This window comes from Equus caballus, chromosome 9, assembly GCF_041296265.1.
Source record: "Equus caballus isolate H_3958 breed thoroughbred chromosome 9, TB-T2T, whole genome shotgun sequence".
Lineage (NCBI taxonomy): Eukaryota > Metazoa > Chordata > Mammalia > Perissodactyla > Equidae > Equus > Equus caballus.
This window is the reverse complement of record NC_091692.1, coordinates 66,676,250-66,697,646: the sequence shown is the minus strand read 5'-3', so window position 1 is coordinate 66,697,646 and position 21,397 is coordinate 66,676,250. Positions and strand designations below refer to the sequence as shown.

The following is a 21,397-nucleotide window of genomic DNA, read 5'->3' as shown; positions in this document are numbered from 1 at the left end:
TTGTTTCCATAATAGACTTATTAAATTACAAGTTAGTGACCGATATTTTTAAGTAGAATTTCATATAAGATGTATACTTCTATCAGGACAGTGAGACCTATGTCAAAATTTAAAGACGTAGCACAAGAATAAAAGATATTTTCTTATGTTTTCTGTTCCCGTTTTTCTACTATTATTTTTAGGTTATATCCACAATACCACTTTCTTGTGTTTGAAATTCAACAAAATTACAGAATGAAATTTGGGTTACTTCCAGTGTCAGTAAAATATTTAGACCACAGCTTCAAAAGAGTTGTCTCATATTCAACTCTGGACAGTGACAGTTTATGCAGGCACTGATGCAGATTATTCAAAGTTCAATTTGTGTGAATTTGAGGATGGAGTTCAATAGCCTTCTCAGAGAGATTACATTAACAGATACTCTTCTGAATTAGGAGTGGCTGTAAAATCAGAAAGCTAGTTTCCCTGGAAGAAAATGACTGCTATGTGACAGATTTTTATTGTAAGAACTCCACGATAGGAAAATCCATAGTTGACCAACAGGGCTTTTAAACAAAAAACATAAGTAGACCTCAGGTGGCAAACAAGATAATGAAAGTCCTCACAGATATTTTTATAGTCACCCAAATACAGGAGTCTCCCCTTAGCCACAGGTGCTTTTGCTTTCTGTGGTTTCAGTTACCTGTGGTCAACTGTGGTCCAAAAATATTAAATGGAAAATTCCAGAAATAAACAATTCATAAGTTTTTAATTGCACACCATTCTGAGTAGTGTGATGAAATCTTGCGCTATCCTGCTCTGTCCCGCCCGGGATGTGAATCTTCCCTTTGTCCAGCATAAGCACACTCTATATGCTACGTGCCCATTAGTCACTTCGTAGCCGTCTTGGTTATCATATCAAAAGTCATGGTATCCTAGTGCTTGTGTTCAAGTAACCCTTATTTTACTTAATAATGGCCCCATAGTGCAAGAGCAGTGATACTGGCAATTTAGATAGTGCCAAAGAGAAGCCGTAACATGCTTCCTTTAAGTGAAAAGATTACAGTTCTTGACTTCATAAAGACAAAAAACTGTATACTGAGGTTGCTAAGTTCTATTACAGTATATTGCTATAATTGCTCAATTTTCATATTAGTTATTGGTGTTAATTTCTTACTGGGCCTAAGTTACAATTTAAAGTTTATCATAGGTATGTATGTACAGGAAAAAACAGAGTATATATAGTGTTTGGTACTCTTCATGGTTTCAGGCATCCACCTAGGGTCTTGGGATGTATTCTCCACAGATAAGTGGGGACCACCATAATATATGAAATAATTATACATGAAATAAATATACTATCAATAGCATTTTGCCACTGGTAAATGTAAATTCCCAATAATGGGTAGTGTACAGTTGGTTTCCAAATCTTTAGGATTTTCCCATTCCAAACTTTCAACAAGATGTTTAAAGAATTTTGAGTTGTTGACATGTATTGTTTACCCCTTCTGTCTGCACCTCCAAATGTTTGATGCCTTTCAACTTTTATAACCTGAAGTTTATGATTTCCTGATTCCCAAGTTCACCTTCTCATCACTCTGCCAACTTATACCAACAGGGGGAAGTTCTGTGCTCTGGTTTTCTTTCTTCCCACACTACATTAGAAAATGAGGCTGTACCTACATTCTAAGTTTGCCTTCTGATTTTTTCTTTCCTTTCCCAAACTTAAGTTCCTTCTTTTTTTTAATATTACCAACAGGTTATCAGGTACTGTTTCTCACGCTATGGAAATAATTCTGCGTAAACTAGAATTCTGTGTCAATGGGAACGTGTGCTTAGGGAAGAATTGCTCTACTTTATCAAGTCACTCTGCCCAAAGAAGAAGAGCAGGAGACCATGTGGCACATGCTAAAGTGGTCTCAATGCAGATGTCTCCTTAAGATTCCTAGAATATTTAGTTTTATGCCCAGTACCTAAGATATTTCTTTGTACACAGTAAGGACACGGTTAACGTCTGTTGAATTATTTAACTTACAAACGCACTGGGTGACCTAACCTCTTAGCCTAGAGGTTTTAGAGTGCTGTGGTTTACTCACTATTATCCAAACAAGGATTATCTGATGACACTGTGTGTCCAGATCTTGGGGGCGTGCTCATATCTAACAAAATTACATTGCATTTATTTTTAGACCAAGAAATTCCACTCCTAAAATTTTCCTTGAAGATACAACTCAAACAATATGAAAATACATATGCATAATGCATTGTGTATTATTTTTAATTGCAAAATACTGCAAATCTAATACAAATAGAAAGATGGTTGAGTAAAGTATGGTACATCCACAAAACGGATGCAGCTCCAAAAAAAATGACAACAAAGGATTTAGAATATTACATAAACTTAGTTGATAATACAACAGCAGTTTGAGAGGATTGACTTCAATTTTGAAAGAAATTCTACTGTGGGTAAAATGCTATCAAACATTGCATGCTGCAGAGAAATCGTTCATGAAGGAAGGGTCAATCGATGCAGCAAAGTTCATTGTTGTCTTATTTTAAGAAATTGCTGGAGCCACCCCAGTCTTCAGCAACCACCACCCTGATCAGTCAGCAGCCATCACACTGAGGCAAGACCCTCCACCAGCAAAAAGATTATGACTCGCTGAAGGCCAGATGATGGTTAGTATGTTTTAGCAATAAAGTATTTTTTAAATTAAGGTATGTACATTGTTTCTTTAGATATAATGCTATCGCACACAATATACTACAGTATAGTGTAAACATAACTTTTATATGCACTGGAAAACCAAAAATTTGTGTGACTTGCTTTATTGTGATATTTGCTTTATGGTGGTAGTCTGGAACTGAACTTGCACTATATCTGAGGTGTGTCTGTACAGATAAGTCTGAAAAATCTTGTACTAGAAGTATTCAAGGAAATGGAAAAATGCACAGAAGTCAGCTTGACAGGGTTCCCACTGTTTAAATCTAGATAGAGAGATGGATTATATAACACTTTGAATTAAAAAAAAGAAACCATCAATCCATAGTGATAATACATATTCTTAACTCCTGGAGAAAAGAAATCTCTTCCTTATGGTAAATGCCAAGTAATAAATGTGCTGGGAACAAAAGAGTTAGAAAAAATCACCAACTTAGTGATTCAGGCAACAATCCTCAGTGAATACCAAAAACATTGTGAAAAATTGGCGAATAGAATATGTATGGTATCAAAGTATCTCCCTACACATTCCTTATTAAGTACAAAGGGAAAAATGACAGCAGCGGAGAAACATACTGGACACGATCTTAACCAACTAATCAAAGCTAACAGCACCAATAAGAGGACAAATATACATTATGTGCATCCTAATACAATGCAGAGGACACAGCATCACTTCTGTGGTTTTCCTGCCCGAAATGCATAACCTAAATTTAAATATAGGAAAAATTGAGACAATTCCACATTGAAGGACATTCTGCAATCCTGAACTCTTCAAACTGTTGTAAAACACAAAGAATGACGAATGAACTCTTCTAGGTTAAAGGAGATCCAAAAGCACAACTAAATGCAAAGCAGGATCCTGGACTGGATCACGGATCAGGAAAAATAATGCTTTAAAAAGTATATTATTTCTGCACTGTATGTTCTTGGCTCCTTTGTTGAAGATTAGCTGTGTGTGGTTTTATTTCTGGGGTTTCAATTCTGTTCTGTTGATCTGTGTGTCTGTTTTTCTGCCAGTACCACACTGCTTTGATTACTATAGCCTTGTAGTGTACTTTGAAGTCAGGGACTGTGATATTTCTAGCTTTGTTCTTTTTTCTCAGGATTGCTTTGGCTATTCGGAGTCTTTTGTTGCTTCACATAAATTTTAGGATTCTTTGTTCTACTTCTGTGGAGAATGTCATTGGGATTCTGATTGGGATTACATTGAATCTGTAGATTGCTTTCGGTAATATGGACATTTTAACCATGCTTATTTTTCCAATCCAAGAGCATGGACTATCTTTACATTTCTTTACGTCTGCTTTGACTTCTTTCAATATCATCTTATAGTTTTCAGTGTATAGGTCTTTCACCTCCTTGGTTAAATTTATTCCAGATATTTTATTGTTGTGATTGTAAATGGTATTGCATTCTTGACTTCTCTTTCTGCTAGTTCATTATTAGTGTATAGAAATGCAATTGATTTTTGTATGTTGATTTTGTACGCTGCAACTTTGCTGTAGTTGATTATTTTTAATAGTTTTCTGGTGGATTCTTTAGGTTTTTCTATATACAGAATCATGTCATCTGCAAACAGTGAGAGTTTTACTTCTTCCTTTCCAATTTGGATCTCTTTTATTTCCTTTTCTTGCCTGACTGCTCTGGCCAAAACTTCCAGTACTATGTTGAAAGGAAAGTCTCTTCAATAAAAAAAGAGAAAAACTGGACAGCCACGTGCAAAAGAATTAAAGTAGACCATTATCTTACATAATACACAAAAATTAACTCAAAATGCATTAAAGGCTTGAATGTAAGACCTGAAACCATAAGACTCCTAGAAGACATTGACCTTAGCAGTACCTTTTTGAATACCATGTCTACTCAGGCAGTGGAAACAAAAGGAAAAATATACAAATGGGACTATATTGGACTAAAAAGCTCTGCAAGGCAAAGGAAACTACAATGAGATATCACCTTAAACCTGTCAGAATGGCTATAATTATCAAGACAAAAAATAACAAATGTTGGAGAAGATGTGGAGAAAAGGGAACTCTAATACACTACTGGTGGGAATGCAAACTGGTGCAGGCACTATGGAAAACAGTACAAAGATTTCTCAAAAAATTAAAAATAGAAATACTATATGATCCAGCTATCCCACTATTGGGTATTATCCAAAGAACATGAAATCAACAATTCAGAGATTCTGCATCCCTATGTTCATTGAAGCATTATTCATAATAGCCAAAGTGTGGAAGCAATCCAGGTGTCCATCAACGGATGAATGGATAAAGATGTGGTATATATACACAATGGAATACTATTCAGCCATTAAAAAAAGACAAAATTGTGCCATTTGCAACAGTATGGAGGGAGCTTGAGGGTATTATACTAAGTGAAATAAGCCCAACAGAGAAAGACAAAAAATTTCACTCATATATGGAAGATAAATAAGCATATGGATAAGGAGAACAGACTAGTGGTTACCAGAGAGGAATGGGGTGGAGGGAGGGCAAAAGGGGTAAAGGGGCACATATATATGTTGATGGGGAAAAACTAGACTACTGGTGATGAACATGATACAGTCTATACAGAAACTGTATATAATAATGTGCACCTGAAATTTACACAATGTTATAAGACAACATGACCTCAATGATTTTTTTTATAAAAGGGTATTTTTAGCACTACTGGTGAGATTTGAAAATGGATTGCATATTAAATCATATTATTGTATTATGTTACGTTTCTTGAATTTGATTATTGTACTGTGATTATATAAAAGGATATCCCTGTTCTTAAGAGATGCATGCCAATTTGTAAAATTTAACAGAATTATATTCAGTAAAATAAAGGTGAATGAGTGAGTGTGCGGGGAGGAGGAGCTGGTGGGGAGAGGAGAATGAAAGTCAACAGTTCTGTAAACAGTCTAGTACCTATCTCTTGGTAAACAAATGTACACATTGCTGTTGGGTATATACCAAGGAGTTAAATTTGCTGGCCAAAGGCTTAGCTTTAGTAGATGCTGCCAAAAAAGCTTTCCAAAGTTATTCCACTTACATTCCCTTTTAAAATAACTTTTATTGACTTAATACTGTTAGAAATTGCCAGTCTTCTGCCTGTTCTTCTGTTGAACTTCGATTTATAGTTATGTGACCTTCATTAGAGACCTTCATTAGACCTGTGTATTACAAACCCCCCCCCCCATTCTGTTGCTTGCCTTTTCACTTTTAATGATATCTTCTCATAAAAAGCTCTTAAAATTTTAATGTAGTATAATTTATCATTTTTTTCTTTATAGTCTTTTTGTGTTCCATTTAAGAAAGGAATGCATATCCCAAGGTCATGAAGATATTCCATATTTTTAAAATGAATAGCTTTATTGTTTTACCTTTCACATTTGGATCTGTAATTATTTTTTGTATGTGGTGTGAGAAGTCAAGATTTTTTGTTCCATACATTCATCCAATTAATCCAGCACCATTTATTGAAAAGATCACCCTCTCCACTGAGTAGCACTGCCATCTTTTCAAAAAATCAGTTCGTTTCTGGACTCTTGACTTTGATCCATTCCTTTGTATATCCTTTGACCAATACCACATTGTCTTTCTTAGTCAGCTTTTTAAAAGATCATTACATCTGGTATTTAAGGGCACAGCCTCATTCTTCAATGTTGCCCTAGGTATTCTTTGCCTTTACATTTCCATATAAATTATAGAATCAGCTTAATTTCCACAAAAATAAACCTGGCTGAGATTTTCACTGCCAATAGAGACTGATTTTAGAGAACTGACATGTTTCAATATTGTTTTCCAATCATGAATATGGTATATCCTTCCTACTTAGGTCTTTTTCTTTTTGTTGTAAATCTGATATTTTCAATGGTATTACAAATGGTAATATTTTAAGCTTCATTTTCTAATTGTTGGTTGTACATAAAATTGAAAAGTTTTTATTTTTTTTATATTGAACTTGTATTTAGTGACCTTGCTAAATCAACTAACTCCAACAGTTAGATCATTTTGTAATTTTCTACGTTCACAATCATATCATACACAAATGACACTTAATGTTCTCCCATCCCAATCCTTATGATTTTCTTTTTCTTGCTTTATTGCAGTGGTTGGAACTTCCAGAACAAGGCTGAATAAAAATGATAAGAGCAGTTATCATTGTCAGGTTTCCTATCTCTGGGAGAAAACTTGCAATAATTTGCCAGTAAAGATGATGCTTCCTGTACATTTTTCAAGAATAATTTTTGTCAGAATAAGGAAGATTCCTTCCTTCCTAGTTTGCTAAGAGTTTTAATCATAAACAGGCATTGAAATTAAATGCTTCTTTTGCTTCTATAGAGATGATCATGAAATTTTTCCTTTTTTCTGTAAGTGTGGTAAATGGCATCAATTTAAAAATGTTTACTCTTTCCTGAAATAAATCCTATTTGGTTATATTACTCTTTTATATATTGCTGAATTTGATTTGTGATTATTTTAGGTAGAAATTTTGTATCTATGTTCATATGAGACTGTTCTGTAATTTTATTTTTTGTAAAGATTTCGTATCAAGGTCATGCTAGCCTCAAAAAGTAGTATCAGAAGTTTTCCCTTTTCTCAGTACCCTGGAAGAGTTCATCTAAGACTGATACTTTCTTCCTTAAAAAATTTTTAAAAATTAAGTTTTTAAATTTTACTTAAAAAAATTAGTCAGTGGAACCATAAGAGCCTGAGATTCTTGTCGGAAGCTTTTTTTTTTTTTTTTTTTTAATTAACAGATTCAATTTCTGCAACAAAAAAATTATCTATTTTCTTGAGTCAGGTTTAATAAATTTTGTCTTCCAAAACGTTTTTTTACATTTAACTTACATTGTCAAGTTTATTGATGCAAGTTCTTCCAATATCCCATCTCTAGGGTCTACAGGCTCTGTATGATGTCTACTTTTACATTCTTAACAATGGTAATTTGACTTTATTTTTCTTGATCTCACTAGAGGTTTACAATTTTATTATTCTCAGATTTTCTGTTTGGTATACTTTTAAATTTTATTGATTTCTTTATTTTGTCCTGCCTTCTGTTTTCATTAAGTTTAATTTACTGTTCTTCTTCTACTTCTTGAGATGGAAGCTTAGAGCCTTTTCTTCTTCCTGTCACTTAATAATACTATACCCCCAAAATTTATGTCAAAAATCCTCTCTTTTTAATCAGTCTATAATCTCAAAGGGCATTTCATTCATAGGTTATGGCTTCAATATCTAACTGTATGCTGCTGATTTAAAAATCTTTTTATCAGAAGAGAATATTAAATGCCCCCCACAACAATCTATTCTCCAATTTCTCACATCATACTATAATAAGGTCCATAACTAACTTAATTTCTCCATCTGCTACTTGTTTCTCTCTTTGTACATCATGCATCTTGATGAATAATATGCTCAGTTCCTACGTATCCTTAACTGAGAGCTATCCTTAACTCTTTCTGACATCCAGTTAATAATCAAGCTCTGTTATTCCTAATTCCTAAATCTCTTTTAAATCCATGCCTCCTTCCTATCACCATTGCTGCTCCTCTTATTCAGGCCTCAGCATTTTTTTGCTGGACTTTACAAAAGACTTATTGATCTCCTTGTCTCTAGTTTTTCTCTCTACCAATCTATTTTTCACAGATATCTCCCTAAAGTGCATATGTGATCATGACATTCCTCCACTCAAGTTTTCTTAATTGCTCCTAAGAGATAAAACAAATCTAAATTTCTTGGCATTGCACACAACAAAGCTCTTCATAACATTAGTCTTACCTTGCTATGCACTCCCCATGAAAAAAAGAACCTAATTTAAAAGTATCAAATGACTTGCACTTCTCCACATGTCAAGTACCCTCTCACTTCCCCATTTTTTTTCTTTTTTTGCTGAGGAAGATTTGCTCTGAGCTAACATCTGTTGCCAATCTTCCTTTATTTCGTACGTGAGCCACCACCACAGCATGGCCACTGATGAGTGAGTCCATGCTCAGGAACCAAATCCGGGCCACTGAAGCGGAGCATGCCAAAACTTAACCACTAGGGCACCAGGGCTGGCCTCCCCATTTTTTAGACTGTGGTACTTCCCTCAATGTGAATGCATCCTTCCATCACTATTATCACTCTTACCACCACCACCATCACCACCACCACTGCCAAGGCTACTAGAAGCATTTTTACAGATAAAAAATAATAGTATGCTTGATCAAAGACTTCTTAGATATGAAAATAACTTGATTATTCAATAAGTCCAAACTCAAATTTGTATTTATGTATTTAATTTTATTTGGTATACACAACTATAACTTTATTGTAATTCAAATCCAATACAGGATTTTTTTTTTTTTTTTAATGATTAGTCAACTCCACAAAGACAATAATACTGCTGTGGAAGACCAGAGGTGGGGGAAAACTGATATGTTTATTTACAATTCCTTATATTGTAAACATTTAATCTATATACTGTTACTAACTTATAATGAGAAAGCTTTACATAGACAAGGAAGTGATGCCCTGCATTTCTATTCATATTCAGCAATAGCATATTAAATAGAACATCAGATTTTCTTTTCCATTAATATTATGCTTTCTTTAGATAATTATCTAAACTTTCAAAAGGTCTAAATATATTCAAGTGCTATACAACTAAAACTACTTTAGCCAACATATTTGGCTTATAATTCATTTTTAGAATAATTTAAAGTGCTATAAGCAACCTGGCAATCAACACTTTCTATAAGAACAAAACTACCTTTAAACATTAATTTACAAGATAATATACAATGTTTATCTGGAATAGCTGAAATTTCAGCACAAGGTCACTGTCACATGTATAACAGCAGGATTTTTTGTGTGTGCATAACATGAAGCTTTGAAATTGATGGATTATTGCCACAATGGCTTATTATTGGTCTCCTACAAAAGAGGATAAGAACTACTAGTATATTCTAGCTTTTCTTTTTTTTTTGTTGAGGTCACTTGACAGTAAGTTTGCATATGCAACAAGTCTACTGAGTTACAATATTGTCTACTATAATCACTGCCCTTTTATAACAGCAAATGCTAACGGTAATTAATAACACATACCACTCAAAAAAAATCACAAGTTTTTTTCCTTTTGAAGAGGAACCTATATTTTGGGAGTTGGTGTGTAACAAGGCTAAAACAACAGAACTATAAAACAGGTTACCTGACACAATATGTTGAAGAAATATGCATCTGTTTCATAGTTTTTATACTTATGATAATGCCCTGCTAAGCTACAAATATGTAAATAGTATATTTTCTTGCTTGACATATTAAATTCAGTAGAATCATCAAGTTCTCATTCTCCTGTGTCATTTTATAACTCTTCACCCGATAATTCAATGATAAAACATTTGCCCAAACCTGTAGATCATGTGTGTTGTGGTCTATTACAACCAGAATTCTCAAGTTTCATTTTTATTAAAATGAAATTAAGAATACCTGAAAAATTAATAAAGAGAATGTTGTAGTGTGAATTAAAACTAGAACTCAGTAGTCTACAAAGTATACATTATTTTGGCATGTATTTTTTTCCTTCATAAGAATAAGTAGAGCACATCCAAAGGTCACCTGCGCCAACCTCACATATACAGTAGTATCTAGTCTTCATTCCCTCAATGCCCCAATTAGACTGCTCTAGTAAAACAATCAATATAGTTTTAAAAATAATAAACCAAAATAGGTTCAACAAAAGAGCACCATCCTATTAGGAGACTTGAGATAACATGGATTGTAGATGAGGTGGTCACTATGATCAAAATGCTGCCAATATTCTGACAAAACTCAAGCTGTTATACTCCATGGACCTATGCCGTGGTCTAAACCTAAACAACTCTGGGACAGAAACATGATTTTAAAAATAAATTCCAAAATTATAGCTGTAATAAATGCTGATACCAACTAATTTTAAAGCACGAATGACATGTTACATTGTATTGCTTCTTGAACTTTCCAAACAATGCTTGTCCATGTCAGGTTTGGGCCATCATCCTGCTAAGACAGCATTCTATTTATTCAAAAGCCCAGATTTCAATGTCTTGGATAAAGAAGTCTTCCTTCTTAGAAAGTGTACGATTCCCAAATGTTTTACAAGAATGGCTTCTTCCATGGTAGAGATCTCCATCAAGCCAAAGGGCAAATTCTCCTCTGCAATACATAAAAGAAAACAGTTTTAACAATAATCTCTAAGTACTTATGTCACAAATTGTAAAATAATAATTGCAGAGGTTGTGAAATAATAATTTAAATGAGACATTTCAAATCCAACAACTCTAAAATCATTAATTTTTCCAAACCCTTCCCCACTTCTTTCCACACTGGCGCAAGGCAATTTTGTCTTGTTCATATCTCATTAAAAAATCACTTAATATACAGACCTAGGAATAAAATGAATCCTATAAAATGAACTTCACATAGAATTAGCTTTTGAGATAGGCACTACTCCCTGTTAATGCTTTCTCTGATTTATGGGTTTCTCTTTGCTGTATGGTTTTAATACATTTGACATGAATTTCTCAGAGGCATGAAAAATCCATTATGATCTAAAATAAAATGTGGGTTAATGTTAAGGATTCAATCTCCAAGTCACAGCTGAGAAAACTTTAGACTTGAGTTTGCTCAAGGTCCCACAATATATATTGAAGCTGGAATCTGAATCAAGTCTGACTCCAAAGCCTACATTCAGTCCATCGTATCACGATTTTGATTTCTTTGGGGCTCCTGTTTGGAATCCTGGAATATGAAGTCCCTGTAGCTCCTGTTTTTCAGCCTGTACTCTCCTCTCTCAAAGACTGAACTTGTCTTATTATCAAATGACCCAATGGTTAGTTTAGCTTGCTGGAATCAGGTAGAATCAAAATCAAGCTCCAGAAGACATCTAATGATATTGTATATGTTATTTTCAAAGACTCAAGTCACCCAAAACAGCTTGAAATTATAAGCCACTTTGGTGTGAGGCCTGCCTGGAGAGCTAAGGTAATCACATGTAAGACTATCATTTGGAGTAGGGCTGAATGACTGCCTCTTCCTCACCACAAAAAAGAAGTGTAATTGGAACAAATAAACATTATGTGCTGATTCCAACAACCAAAAATAACATGGTTTTTAGTTACCTGGTTATGTCCTTCAGAGAAGGCTATAATAACCATGGTTATTTTTTAATCACTGATCACGACTCCAAACACCTATCTACAGAGAAGTTGTAAGAGAATTTGTTAGAGTCACTCAGGATGATGAATATTCTTACAGGCTAACATGATTCTGTGGCCTGAATGAATTATTATTATATATTCTCAACTGTGGGAAACAAATAACGCTTTTATAGGTTTGGGAATTATTTAGCATACTTTATGTCTGATCCTGAAGGATAAAGAGAAATAACAAACGAAGGAATTGATGTTTGCTAAGCACTATTTGAGAAGTCTAGGCTTGGAGAGAGGAGAACAAACTACCTCCAAACGCCGTAAAGACTAAATGAAGTTGAGATATAAGAAACAAATAAGAATAAGAAAGTTTCTCATAGTGCTTGCTTTGCCAAAAGAATCAAATAAAATTATTAACTCATACTGTTAAAAACAAAATAAACAAGAAAATAAACCCTGAAAACTTGGGAGGTCACTAAAATTTTTTGCAGGAAAACAAATTTCTAGTATTGTCTAAAATATCAACCCAAATAGTCTCCTGAGTAGAGTGTCATGAAAAAAAACTGGACTTTTTTCATACATTGGGAGAAATAACATACCACCATGGTTTTTCAAAATTAGAGAAGTTCTAAGGTATTAGTATATTTCTCTTTCAAATACCAACAAGTCACTGTACTCTAAAGAAAAGGATGAGTTTTAATCAAAAGGGAATCAAGCAAAGAGCAGTTTAAAATGAGTAAAACAAATATTCTGCCAATAGTTTCAAATACTAAACTTAAGCATCTTTTTGCAAATATATTATATTTTCTTAGTGATAACACACAAATTAGGATTCTACTGTCAAGACTTTCCAAAGATAACTGATTTTATAAATAACACAAATGAACTTTTAAAATTTCTTTAAAATTCTCATGGTAAAATGTTCAAGAGACTTACCCTCCACCACCAAAAGCTAGTGAATCCATGTCTCCTTTGATAAAAAACATATTATCTCCTGTCCACTTAAAGACCTACGTAAATGAACAAAATCTTTAAATATGTAAATGAAAATGGTCAATATACAGAGTTAGTATTCCTAAACCCCAAACAGTTAACAAAGCCTAAATTGATAGTAAGAAGAATAACAACAAGAACAGAAAAAGTTTGGGCAGAAGAGTCTGGTGCTTTGGGTTTTAGCGTTTGTATGACTAAACGTGAAAGCAGCACATGCTCTACTGCAACATAAGCTTCAATTCCAATTCCTCAAATCTTATCATCTCTTCATACATACTTCTCTGTTCTGACTATATAGATATCAAGAGTTGGATGGTTAATGAAAAAAGCTGAAGAATGTAAAAAATCAGTTAAAAAGACACCATTAACTTTTAACATGAAACATAAATGTACATTAATTTGATAATATTTTAAGATTTTGATATGGGGCCAAGTCTTTTCTTTGGGTATGGATTTGCCTATCATCCTTCTTATATAAGTCCATAACAGGTTTACGATTTCCAGTTTCAATTTCTTTAAAGAGCAGCAGGAACATAAAAATACTTGAGAAATCTGAGGGCAAAACTTCTAGATACTAATATTTTTAAATACTTTTTTTCTAACCTTTCATGGGAGTTTTACCTAAACCTAATACAACTGCAATTTCTAGCACTTACCTTTATCAAGTTTTCCCAGAGTATTCAGTTCATTTCAGTAAAATAAACTTTAACACTCACTTTTTCATAGTTACAGAACATTTGATTCATTACACCATTATAGCTATCAGGTAGAAAGAGCATAAAAAAGTTTGAGAATAAGTACAACTGAAGCTTAAAAAAATTGTAACAAGCTTCCAGTTAGCTGTACAGGCATCAGTTGATATATTTTACAGAGGGAATGAAAAGCATTGGTTAACCTGGTGAGCCAGTTAAGCCAAGTTTGTTAAGACAGCTTCTTTAGTGTTATCAAATCTTTTCTATTTTGTTCATTATAGAAAATGTTCCTAAAGATCATTCTCTCTTTTTTTAACCAATTCTGTTGATTCCATTTTTCAAGATTATAACTTCATCTCTTATGAATGGTTTGACATGCTGAATCTTAAGGTACCTGAGATGGTGGGACTGCACTCAATGTTTTAAACAAAGTCAAACATTCACTAAAATTCACGTGTATCTTTACATTTTAGATCTTACTCGCATTAGAATGTATTCAATTCAAGTTAGTTAAGCCACAATAAAGAAAAAGAAACCTGGTAATCACTTCTCATTTAAACTTAAATAATTTATTTTTTAAGTTTTCAAGACCTACTTATTTCATTAAACTTATTTAGTCATTAAAAGTTTGTAGGAATTTCACAATGAGAATTCATAAACAGAATAGGAGTAATAACGTATACTCCTTATTGAGTCCATGATGTGAGTCTGGCACCATGCCAAGTATTGCACATCTATGATTCTCATTTAATTTTTAAACAACTTTGTTACATGTTATGATCCCCATTCTATCCACAGGAAAGTGGAAGCTCAGAATGGTCAAAAAAGTGCTAAAGAGAGAGAGTCAAATGCAAGTGTGCATGACTCCAAAGTGCATGTTCTTTTCATTATGCCATCTCTTTATAAACTGAATACTGGAATAACTGTCCTTACCTCAAACTCTGGACAGAATGTAAAGACAAAGGTCTCTCCTGTACCATAAAAACCATCACTCACTTTAAATGGCTCAGATGCTAATGCACCAAAAACCTAAGGATAAAAAAAGGCATGTTCAATGACACGACTATTAATTTGTTTCAGTAAGCATTATTCCATTATATGTTCAAGTAAAATGCAAAAAGATAGAAATCTAGTATAGTTTTATCTACTTGTACTTAAAAAGGGAAACATGATGAGTTTCTATATTATTCACATTACTGTCAAGTACAAATCATATCAATTACTCAATAGAGAAAAAACAGTTTTTTCCTAGGTTTAATCTACAAAGATGCTTATTATAACAATTAAACAGACAATCTTAAAAAGTGGCTCACACATTTCAGCAGGATTTATGTGCACAATGTATGTACAATAAGGATAACATGCTGCTATTGGATTGTAGCACTTAGGGAAGCAAAATCCCTTCAGTGTAGGTACACTACTATGGTAATGTGACGCATGCAACTTTTTGGTCAGTGATGAATGGCATATACAACGGTGGTCCCATGAGATTAATACCACGCAGCCTAAGTGTGCAGTAAGTTATACCATCTAGGTTTGTGTCAGTACACTCTATGATGTTCACACAATGACGAAATCACTTAGCAAAACATTTCTTAGAATGTATCCCTGTAGTTAAACAACACATGACTATACTAAAAAGGTATGCTATCTTTTTCTTAGACAGTAAACTCCGAAAAAGAAAAAGAAAAAGAATATAAAATAGATAGTAAACTCCATGATGGTCGGCCTTGGATCTGAATTGTTTGGTCCTATAATGCCATGACCGTACACAGTTCAAGACACACAGTGGATACCCTAAAAGAAGAACAATTGAATAAGAGACCTGGACAAGTCATTTCAGTGCTCTGGGTCCATTTCCACATCATAAAATGGGAATGTAGAGAGTCTGACAGATGATCTCTACAGTTAACTGTCTCTCCTAACATTCTATTTTTACAGTCAATTTTTAAAATAGACTTTCTCATTGAAAGGTATATATATATATATAAAATATAAATGTACAAGTTCAATTTGGAATTATCACAAAGTCAAGTCCCATTTATCCCTTCATTTAGACCAAGAAACAGAACATTACCAACACTCCTTTCACAAGCTCTCTTTGAGCCTCCTCTGCACCACCACCCCCACTTTCCCAAAGGAAGCCACTGGCCTGACAATACCATAGGTTTGTTTTGCCCATTTACGAACTTGCTATAAAAGGAATCATAAGAAAGTTACTCTTTAGTATCTCATTTTTCACTCAATATTATGCTTGTGACACTTATCTATGTCATCGCACATAGCAGTAGTTCATTCATTTTCATTGCTGCAAATACTTTTTATTGGTTGTATAACCTTGGGAAAGTTGATGAAACTCTTAAGTCATAGGTAACTCACCTTTAAAACAGAGATGATTAAAGTATCAACCTCACAGGGCTTTGATGATTAAATAAGATAATGCAGATAAAGTGATTAGTCACGTGTGCATAATAAGCATGCGAAAGGTGTTGCAGTAGTAGTGTCTTGTTTTGTTTTATAAATTAATATTGCTATTTCACCCTCTCATTACTCTCCAGTGCTGGTAATTGACTTAAACTTGCTGTTTCAGGAACAAACCAATGTCTCTCTTGCTTATCTGTGGTTTTAGTCTTGGTATCATCCTCACACAATTATCTTCAAATTTCAAAACTTTACTTACGCTTCAAGACTGTCAATGTCCATCCTTGCTGTGAATCTCATTCTTTTCTCCCCAAAAAAGATGTGAACAACTCTTAATCTAAACAGCCTTTTGGCTTCTTCTAGGTTGTTAGCACACGTGGCATATTTTACTTGGCATTAGAGACACTGGTATACTTAAATGTTCTTTTCTACCAGACTACCATCCCTTTGAAGGCTGGAACTCTAATTATTCACGCTCATATCTACCTTCTGTAGCACTCAGCATTGCTTTGCATATTAAAAGTATTCAATAATTATCAGTTAGACTTAAAATGTACTAATGAAAATAATTTTCATCAAAAGAATATGCTAAAAGTAACTGCAATCTCTTAAAGGGTAAACTGTCTACATAGTTACTTTTCATACCTGCCCATCACTGTCTTTAATCACCATCAGCACTGGGGTGTCTAAACCTGTCATTGTTCGATAAAGGGTCTTCAAGCTTGTGCCATGCTTCCCAGTCCCATAAACAAGGGTCCATGGATAGCCAATTGTCCTTGGTGGAAGATGCTTGGTAAGCTTTAAAAAATAAAATGTTAACATTTACTTGATAGCTTATTGTCAATTTGTAGGGTACTATTGCCAATTGGAATTTAATGAAATGCTACAAAATGAAGGCTACAAAAATAACAGTAGAAATTACTTATCATTCTCAAAGATACTGAGATGCCTGAAGAATAATTGTACATTTCTCAGTATGAAGTATTAATTACCCACTAGGAAAAGAAAGAATCAGGCCAAACAAGAAACAGATTAGAACAGAGATAAGAAACATGGACTACTTATTGTTTGTGCTCTCTGTATTGAACAAAAATATTGAATGGACTGTTAGCTTAATTATTAATAACCTCACAAACAATGGGCTCTAGAGTCAGACTACCAGAATTAGAAATCAAGCTTCAATACTGTATAGCTGTTTGACTTTGAACAAGTTACTTAACCTCTCTATGCCCAAGTTTCTTTGCTAATAAAATGCACACAATAAGAGTATCCAGCTCCTACAGGTGTTGTAACAGTTATATGAGATAATTCACATTAAGCAAGTAACCGGCACACAATAAGAAATTAAATATTGGCTATTGTAGTGTTGCATCTAAATTGCTCTTATTTATTTTAATATTCTGCTTACCCAAATCTCCCAATATCCTCTATTATACTAGCTGCTATATTTCTTTTACTTTTTCTTAATGGGAGAGGAAGAGTAGTAGCAGTAACCCTGCTTCTTTAGTTTTCAAAACAACTGAAGAGGTTGTTTTACTCTCATGGGCACATACTCTGAAATGCACACACGTGGGTATGTCATACCTTTTCAATTTGATCTGGCAGTAAGAGTTCACTAGGATCACTTAGGTTTGGTCGAAAAGATTCAGACTCCAGGTCTGCTTTCACTGGAGCAAGCTGCTTTGAATTTATGTCTTCCCTTGTAGTAATCTAAGGAAGTAAAACAGCAGCAGTATATTAACATAAAATTGCAAAATGCTTTCAAAAATTTCAGCCTTTTGAGAGAAATCAAACTTCATTCCTTAGAAAAGGTGCCTAAAACTTTAATTTAGGATTTTAGAAGGGAAAAGATGCTCCATCTAACAACAATGATATATCCAGTGCAGAAAAAGTCTTTCAACTATACGCAGACATTTTTCTCATCTACAACATGAGGTGGGACAGGCAATGAATGATAAACCCCCTTATTTCTGTGTAAAAGAAGATAGTTGCATGCAAACTTTAATTTTGCTGTCGAAGGGCAAAAGTGAGACAGCTAGTTTGCTTTTTATTGTGCTATTTAAAATATGCGGAATTTGTTTTTCATGGTAAACATAAAATTTGCCAAAAATAACTAAGAAAGCTTCCTGGGTGTCAAAATTTTAATTTAAAGAATATACGATAAGTATAAATTTTCATTTGGGTGTGCATGTGTGCATGTGGATTTACTTGCTTCATTGAAAAATTTACCATTACTTTTAAAAAATCTTCATTATCTTTACTTTCTAAACACTTTTTTTATCTAGTTGGACCAAACAATAAATTTAAAAGTTAAATTTGTTCACAAAACTATTTTTTAAATTAAATCAATTTGATGCATTAAAAAGAATACATGCTTTTGCTTGATGGAAATGATCTCACTGATATTCTTAAAATTATAAAAATACTGATTAACTCAAAATAAACTCTGATACAGTCTATTCTGTGGGCACTTTCTCATTTTAATTTTATTTTAATATATAAAACAATTAACATTAGAAAATAAAAAATATGACACACAACTATTATTGATTAAACTTTTAAATCAGAAAATAGAATTCTATCGGAGCAGATAACTAAAATGCAGCAATGCTCGGCGACTGTGATTCCAGCAGGAATAAATCTTGTTAAATTAGTTTGTTCCTTTAACAGATTTCTTACCAAACCTAAACAGCACATATTTTCAACCAATACATGTTCTAGAACTGTATTGTTTTTTGATGAGAAGCTACATTATTTTAATTTTTTCACATCATCACCATGTTTTACCCTTATTTTGATGATGTGAAAGGTTAAAAAAATGTCCAAGGCAGCACGAGAAGCATTAAAAGAAAAGAAAAAAATTCAGTAGTTCTAGCAAAGCCATGAAAGCATATCTCATTAAGAAAAGGAAAACACACAATAATACACAAAACTGAAAAATAAATTCAATTGTATCTCTTTCTTGTTTCTAAAAGATCACAAAGATTATTTTACAGAAATTTAAATAATTTATCTAGTTCTGGTGCCTAACTTATACTATTCCAAAGTATTTCTAATACAAACCAGGAATATCTCAAGAACAAAAACAATTTATCTCATTAAGACACTTGAGGTGAGGATGATTAAACTGAAATACCCTTAATGAAGAGAAAATATTTATGCCTTGCTATTCAGAAAATTTTCCCATAGTACCACATCTTTAGATTCTGTTTAGTAAAGATTTGATCTCAAACCTAACGACCTTCTTCCAATATAAATTAAAGGAAAACTCCTCATCACTCTAAGAAAACACACACTACTGAGGACAGTTCTAAAGTCACAGAAAATTCCTCTGAATATTTTTCAAATGAAAAGAAGACAGAAAAGATAATCCTACAGCTCTTCAAGGCAACACTGTACTCTTTAACACAAAAAGGAATTTTCTGATGGATTATTTTAGTGCTACAGTCAAAACAAATCCTTCAAAAATGAGATTTGCCCTGACGAATGACACTAAAAACAGGGAGTATTCAATCTCTGGAGGGGTTTAAACTACTGAAGGGGGCACCTGGAGACGTCTGCAGAGTGTGCGCAGTTCTTCAGCATTTAGAGCATCGATCCTGCGGTGATACTCAGCCACTGACACTACCTGAATATGGAGACAGGAAGACAATAATTCCACTGACAGTTGAGAAAGATAGCCAAAACAAAACAAACAAAAAAATTGGAGAAATTTAAATGGGGCAAGAGAAGCGTAATCAGAATTTCTTTCCCCACTCCACGCTGAAAATCGAAGAGATTTATATGTATGAAACTACAGTGAAATACACGTGAATGAGTTTAACCACTACATCCAACTAGCTCACAATTTAAGGTTTATTTTATGGACTGTTTCAGAGAGACAGAATTTGATTGAGTAAATAGAATTATAGTTGTTTATAAAGGAAACACTATACAAAACATCACATGCTTTGCTAGCAACAAATACAACATCTAAAATCTGAATGCCTTGCAGGTTAGGAAGAAAATGGTTAACTTCAATTCTCCATGCCAAATCAAAGTTTAGCTCAAACATCATATCCTAATGGCAATGTTGGAAGAATTTCTTTCAGGCAAAGGCGACAAACATACTCATACTATATGATCTGTATCATAAAAAAGGAGGAGAAGAAGCAAGAAAAAGATATGAAGTACATTTTAAAACCTAAGGTACTAAGAAAAACTAGCTCTAGAAAGTAGATATTTAGATTCTTAAAAGCATATCTAATCAACAGTACCTTCTCAGGCACATCTACTTCAGCCTTTTTAAATGACGTTTTTCAAAAAGTTTTTGCCTCTTCTCTATCTTACTTCTTTATGATTGATACTGTAGCAGTTGTGACTAAAACTTAATGACTTTCCTACATTCCAAATTCCTAAGGGAATTTCTTTATCTTTTGTAATTGCCTAGACAAGTCTTTTGCATACTGCTAAATTTGAAAGCCATATATGACAGATAAACACTACAAAAAGCCCACAAAAACAGACAAGTTTCCTCAGGTTGACACAACAGCTACAGCTTTTTCAGATCATGACATAATTCCCAAAACAGTAACCATAACATAGTGAACTCTGGTGGTGCCATAAATACGTGCTGATTCTCCTGAGCTATGACAAACTCCTCTTGTGATCGATTAGTTATACGCAGAGGTTCTGGCCAAAAAATACAGTTAAACCAAAGGGCCCATAAAGAGTTCAGTCTCCCAAGCTGGGTTTTAAGGCTCTTGTTCAGCCAACTAAAATGAATGAGTCACCAGTAAACATCAAGGTAACTCTAATACCAAATAGGGTTTTTATGTAAATAAAATGAGGAAATGACATGCATATAAAAGACTGAGTATAGAGCCCAATATATAGTAAATGAGAGCTACTATTATTAAACTACTTTTACTTGATTATTTTTCACCAACTACCCTAAGGACTAAACGATAATACCTAAAGAGTCTCCTTATTTATTTTTGATATTAAAATACTTCCATTTTGAGAGCTCAACTACTTTGTACACTTTGAATGACTATTCTGAAATTAGTTTCAAATTTCAGTACTAGATAAAAACATTAAAGATCATTGAATTAAGAGGAACAGAATTTTCAATAAAGATAAAACAAAAAATTAGGTAGTGAAAACAAAAAATCACAACCTTGCTTTTCTGTGGCCAGCAGAAAAACATCTCCACTAATATTTAATGGCCAGTTTTAATTTTCTTTCTTTTTCCCATGGCATCCAGTCTAATCAGGAGTCTCCTAGCCAAGAATTTTCAAATTATATGACTTATCTACTCCTCTGCATTCCTTCTATCCCTCTACTTAACACTGATCTTACACTTATTTCTTAAAGCTTCTTCTTTTATCATATTAAACACACTTCCTGGATGGAACTGAAATTGAATCATGCTCACAAAAAGGA

At 33.5% G+C, this 21,397-nt stretch overlaps 1 protein-coding gene across 20 annotated transcripts in view; it reads right to left on the bottom strand.

Moving 5' to 3' along the window:
- Positions 1 to 8,961: 8,961 nt before the first annotated feature.
- Positions 8,962 to 21,397, bottom strand: part of OXR1 (oxidation resistance 1) — a 451,197-nt gene continuing 438,761 nt past the window's right edge. For 10 of the 20 annotated variants that reach the window (XM_070221675.1, XM_070221676.1, XM_070221686.1 and 7 more), the window contains 6 exons: positions 19,521 to 19,601; positions 17,558 to 17,683; positions 16,619 to 16,771; positions 14,486 to 14,581; positions 12,804 to 12,877; positions 8,962 to 10,872 (listed from right to left, as the gene is read on the bottom strand). In XM_070221675.1, the coding sequence (XP_070077776.1) occupies positions 10,737 to 10,872; positions 12,804 to 12,877; positions 14,486 to 14,581; positions 16,619 to 16,771; positions 17,558 to 17,683; positions 19,521 to 19,601 (666 nt within the window). In that variant the 3' untranslated portion in view covers positions 8,962 to 10,736. The remainder of the gene's footprint in view (positions 10,873 to 12,803; positions 12,878 to 14,485; positions 14,582 to 16,618; positions 16,772 to 17,557; positions 17,684 to 19,520; positions 19,602 to 21,397) is intronic. The other 10 variants (XM_070221678.1, XM_070221680.1, XM_070221679.1 and 7 more) reach the window with 1 other exon arrangement.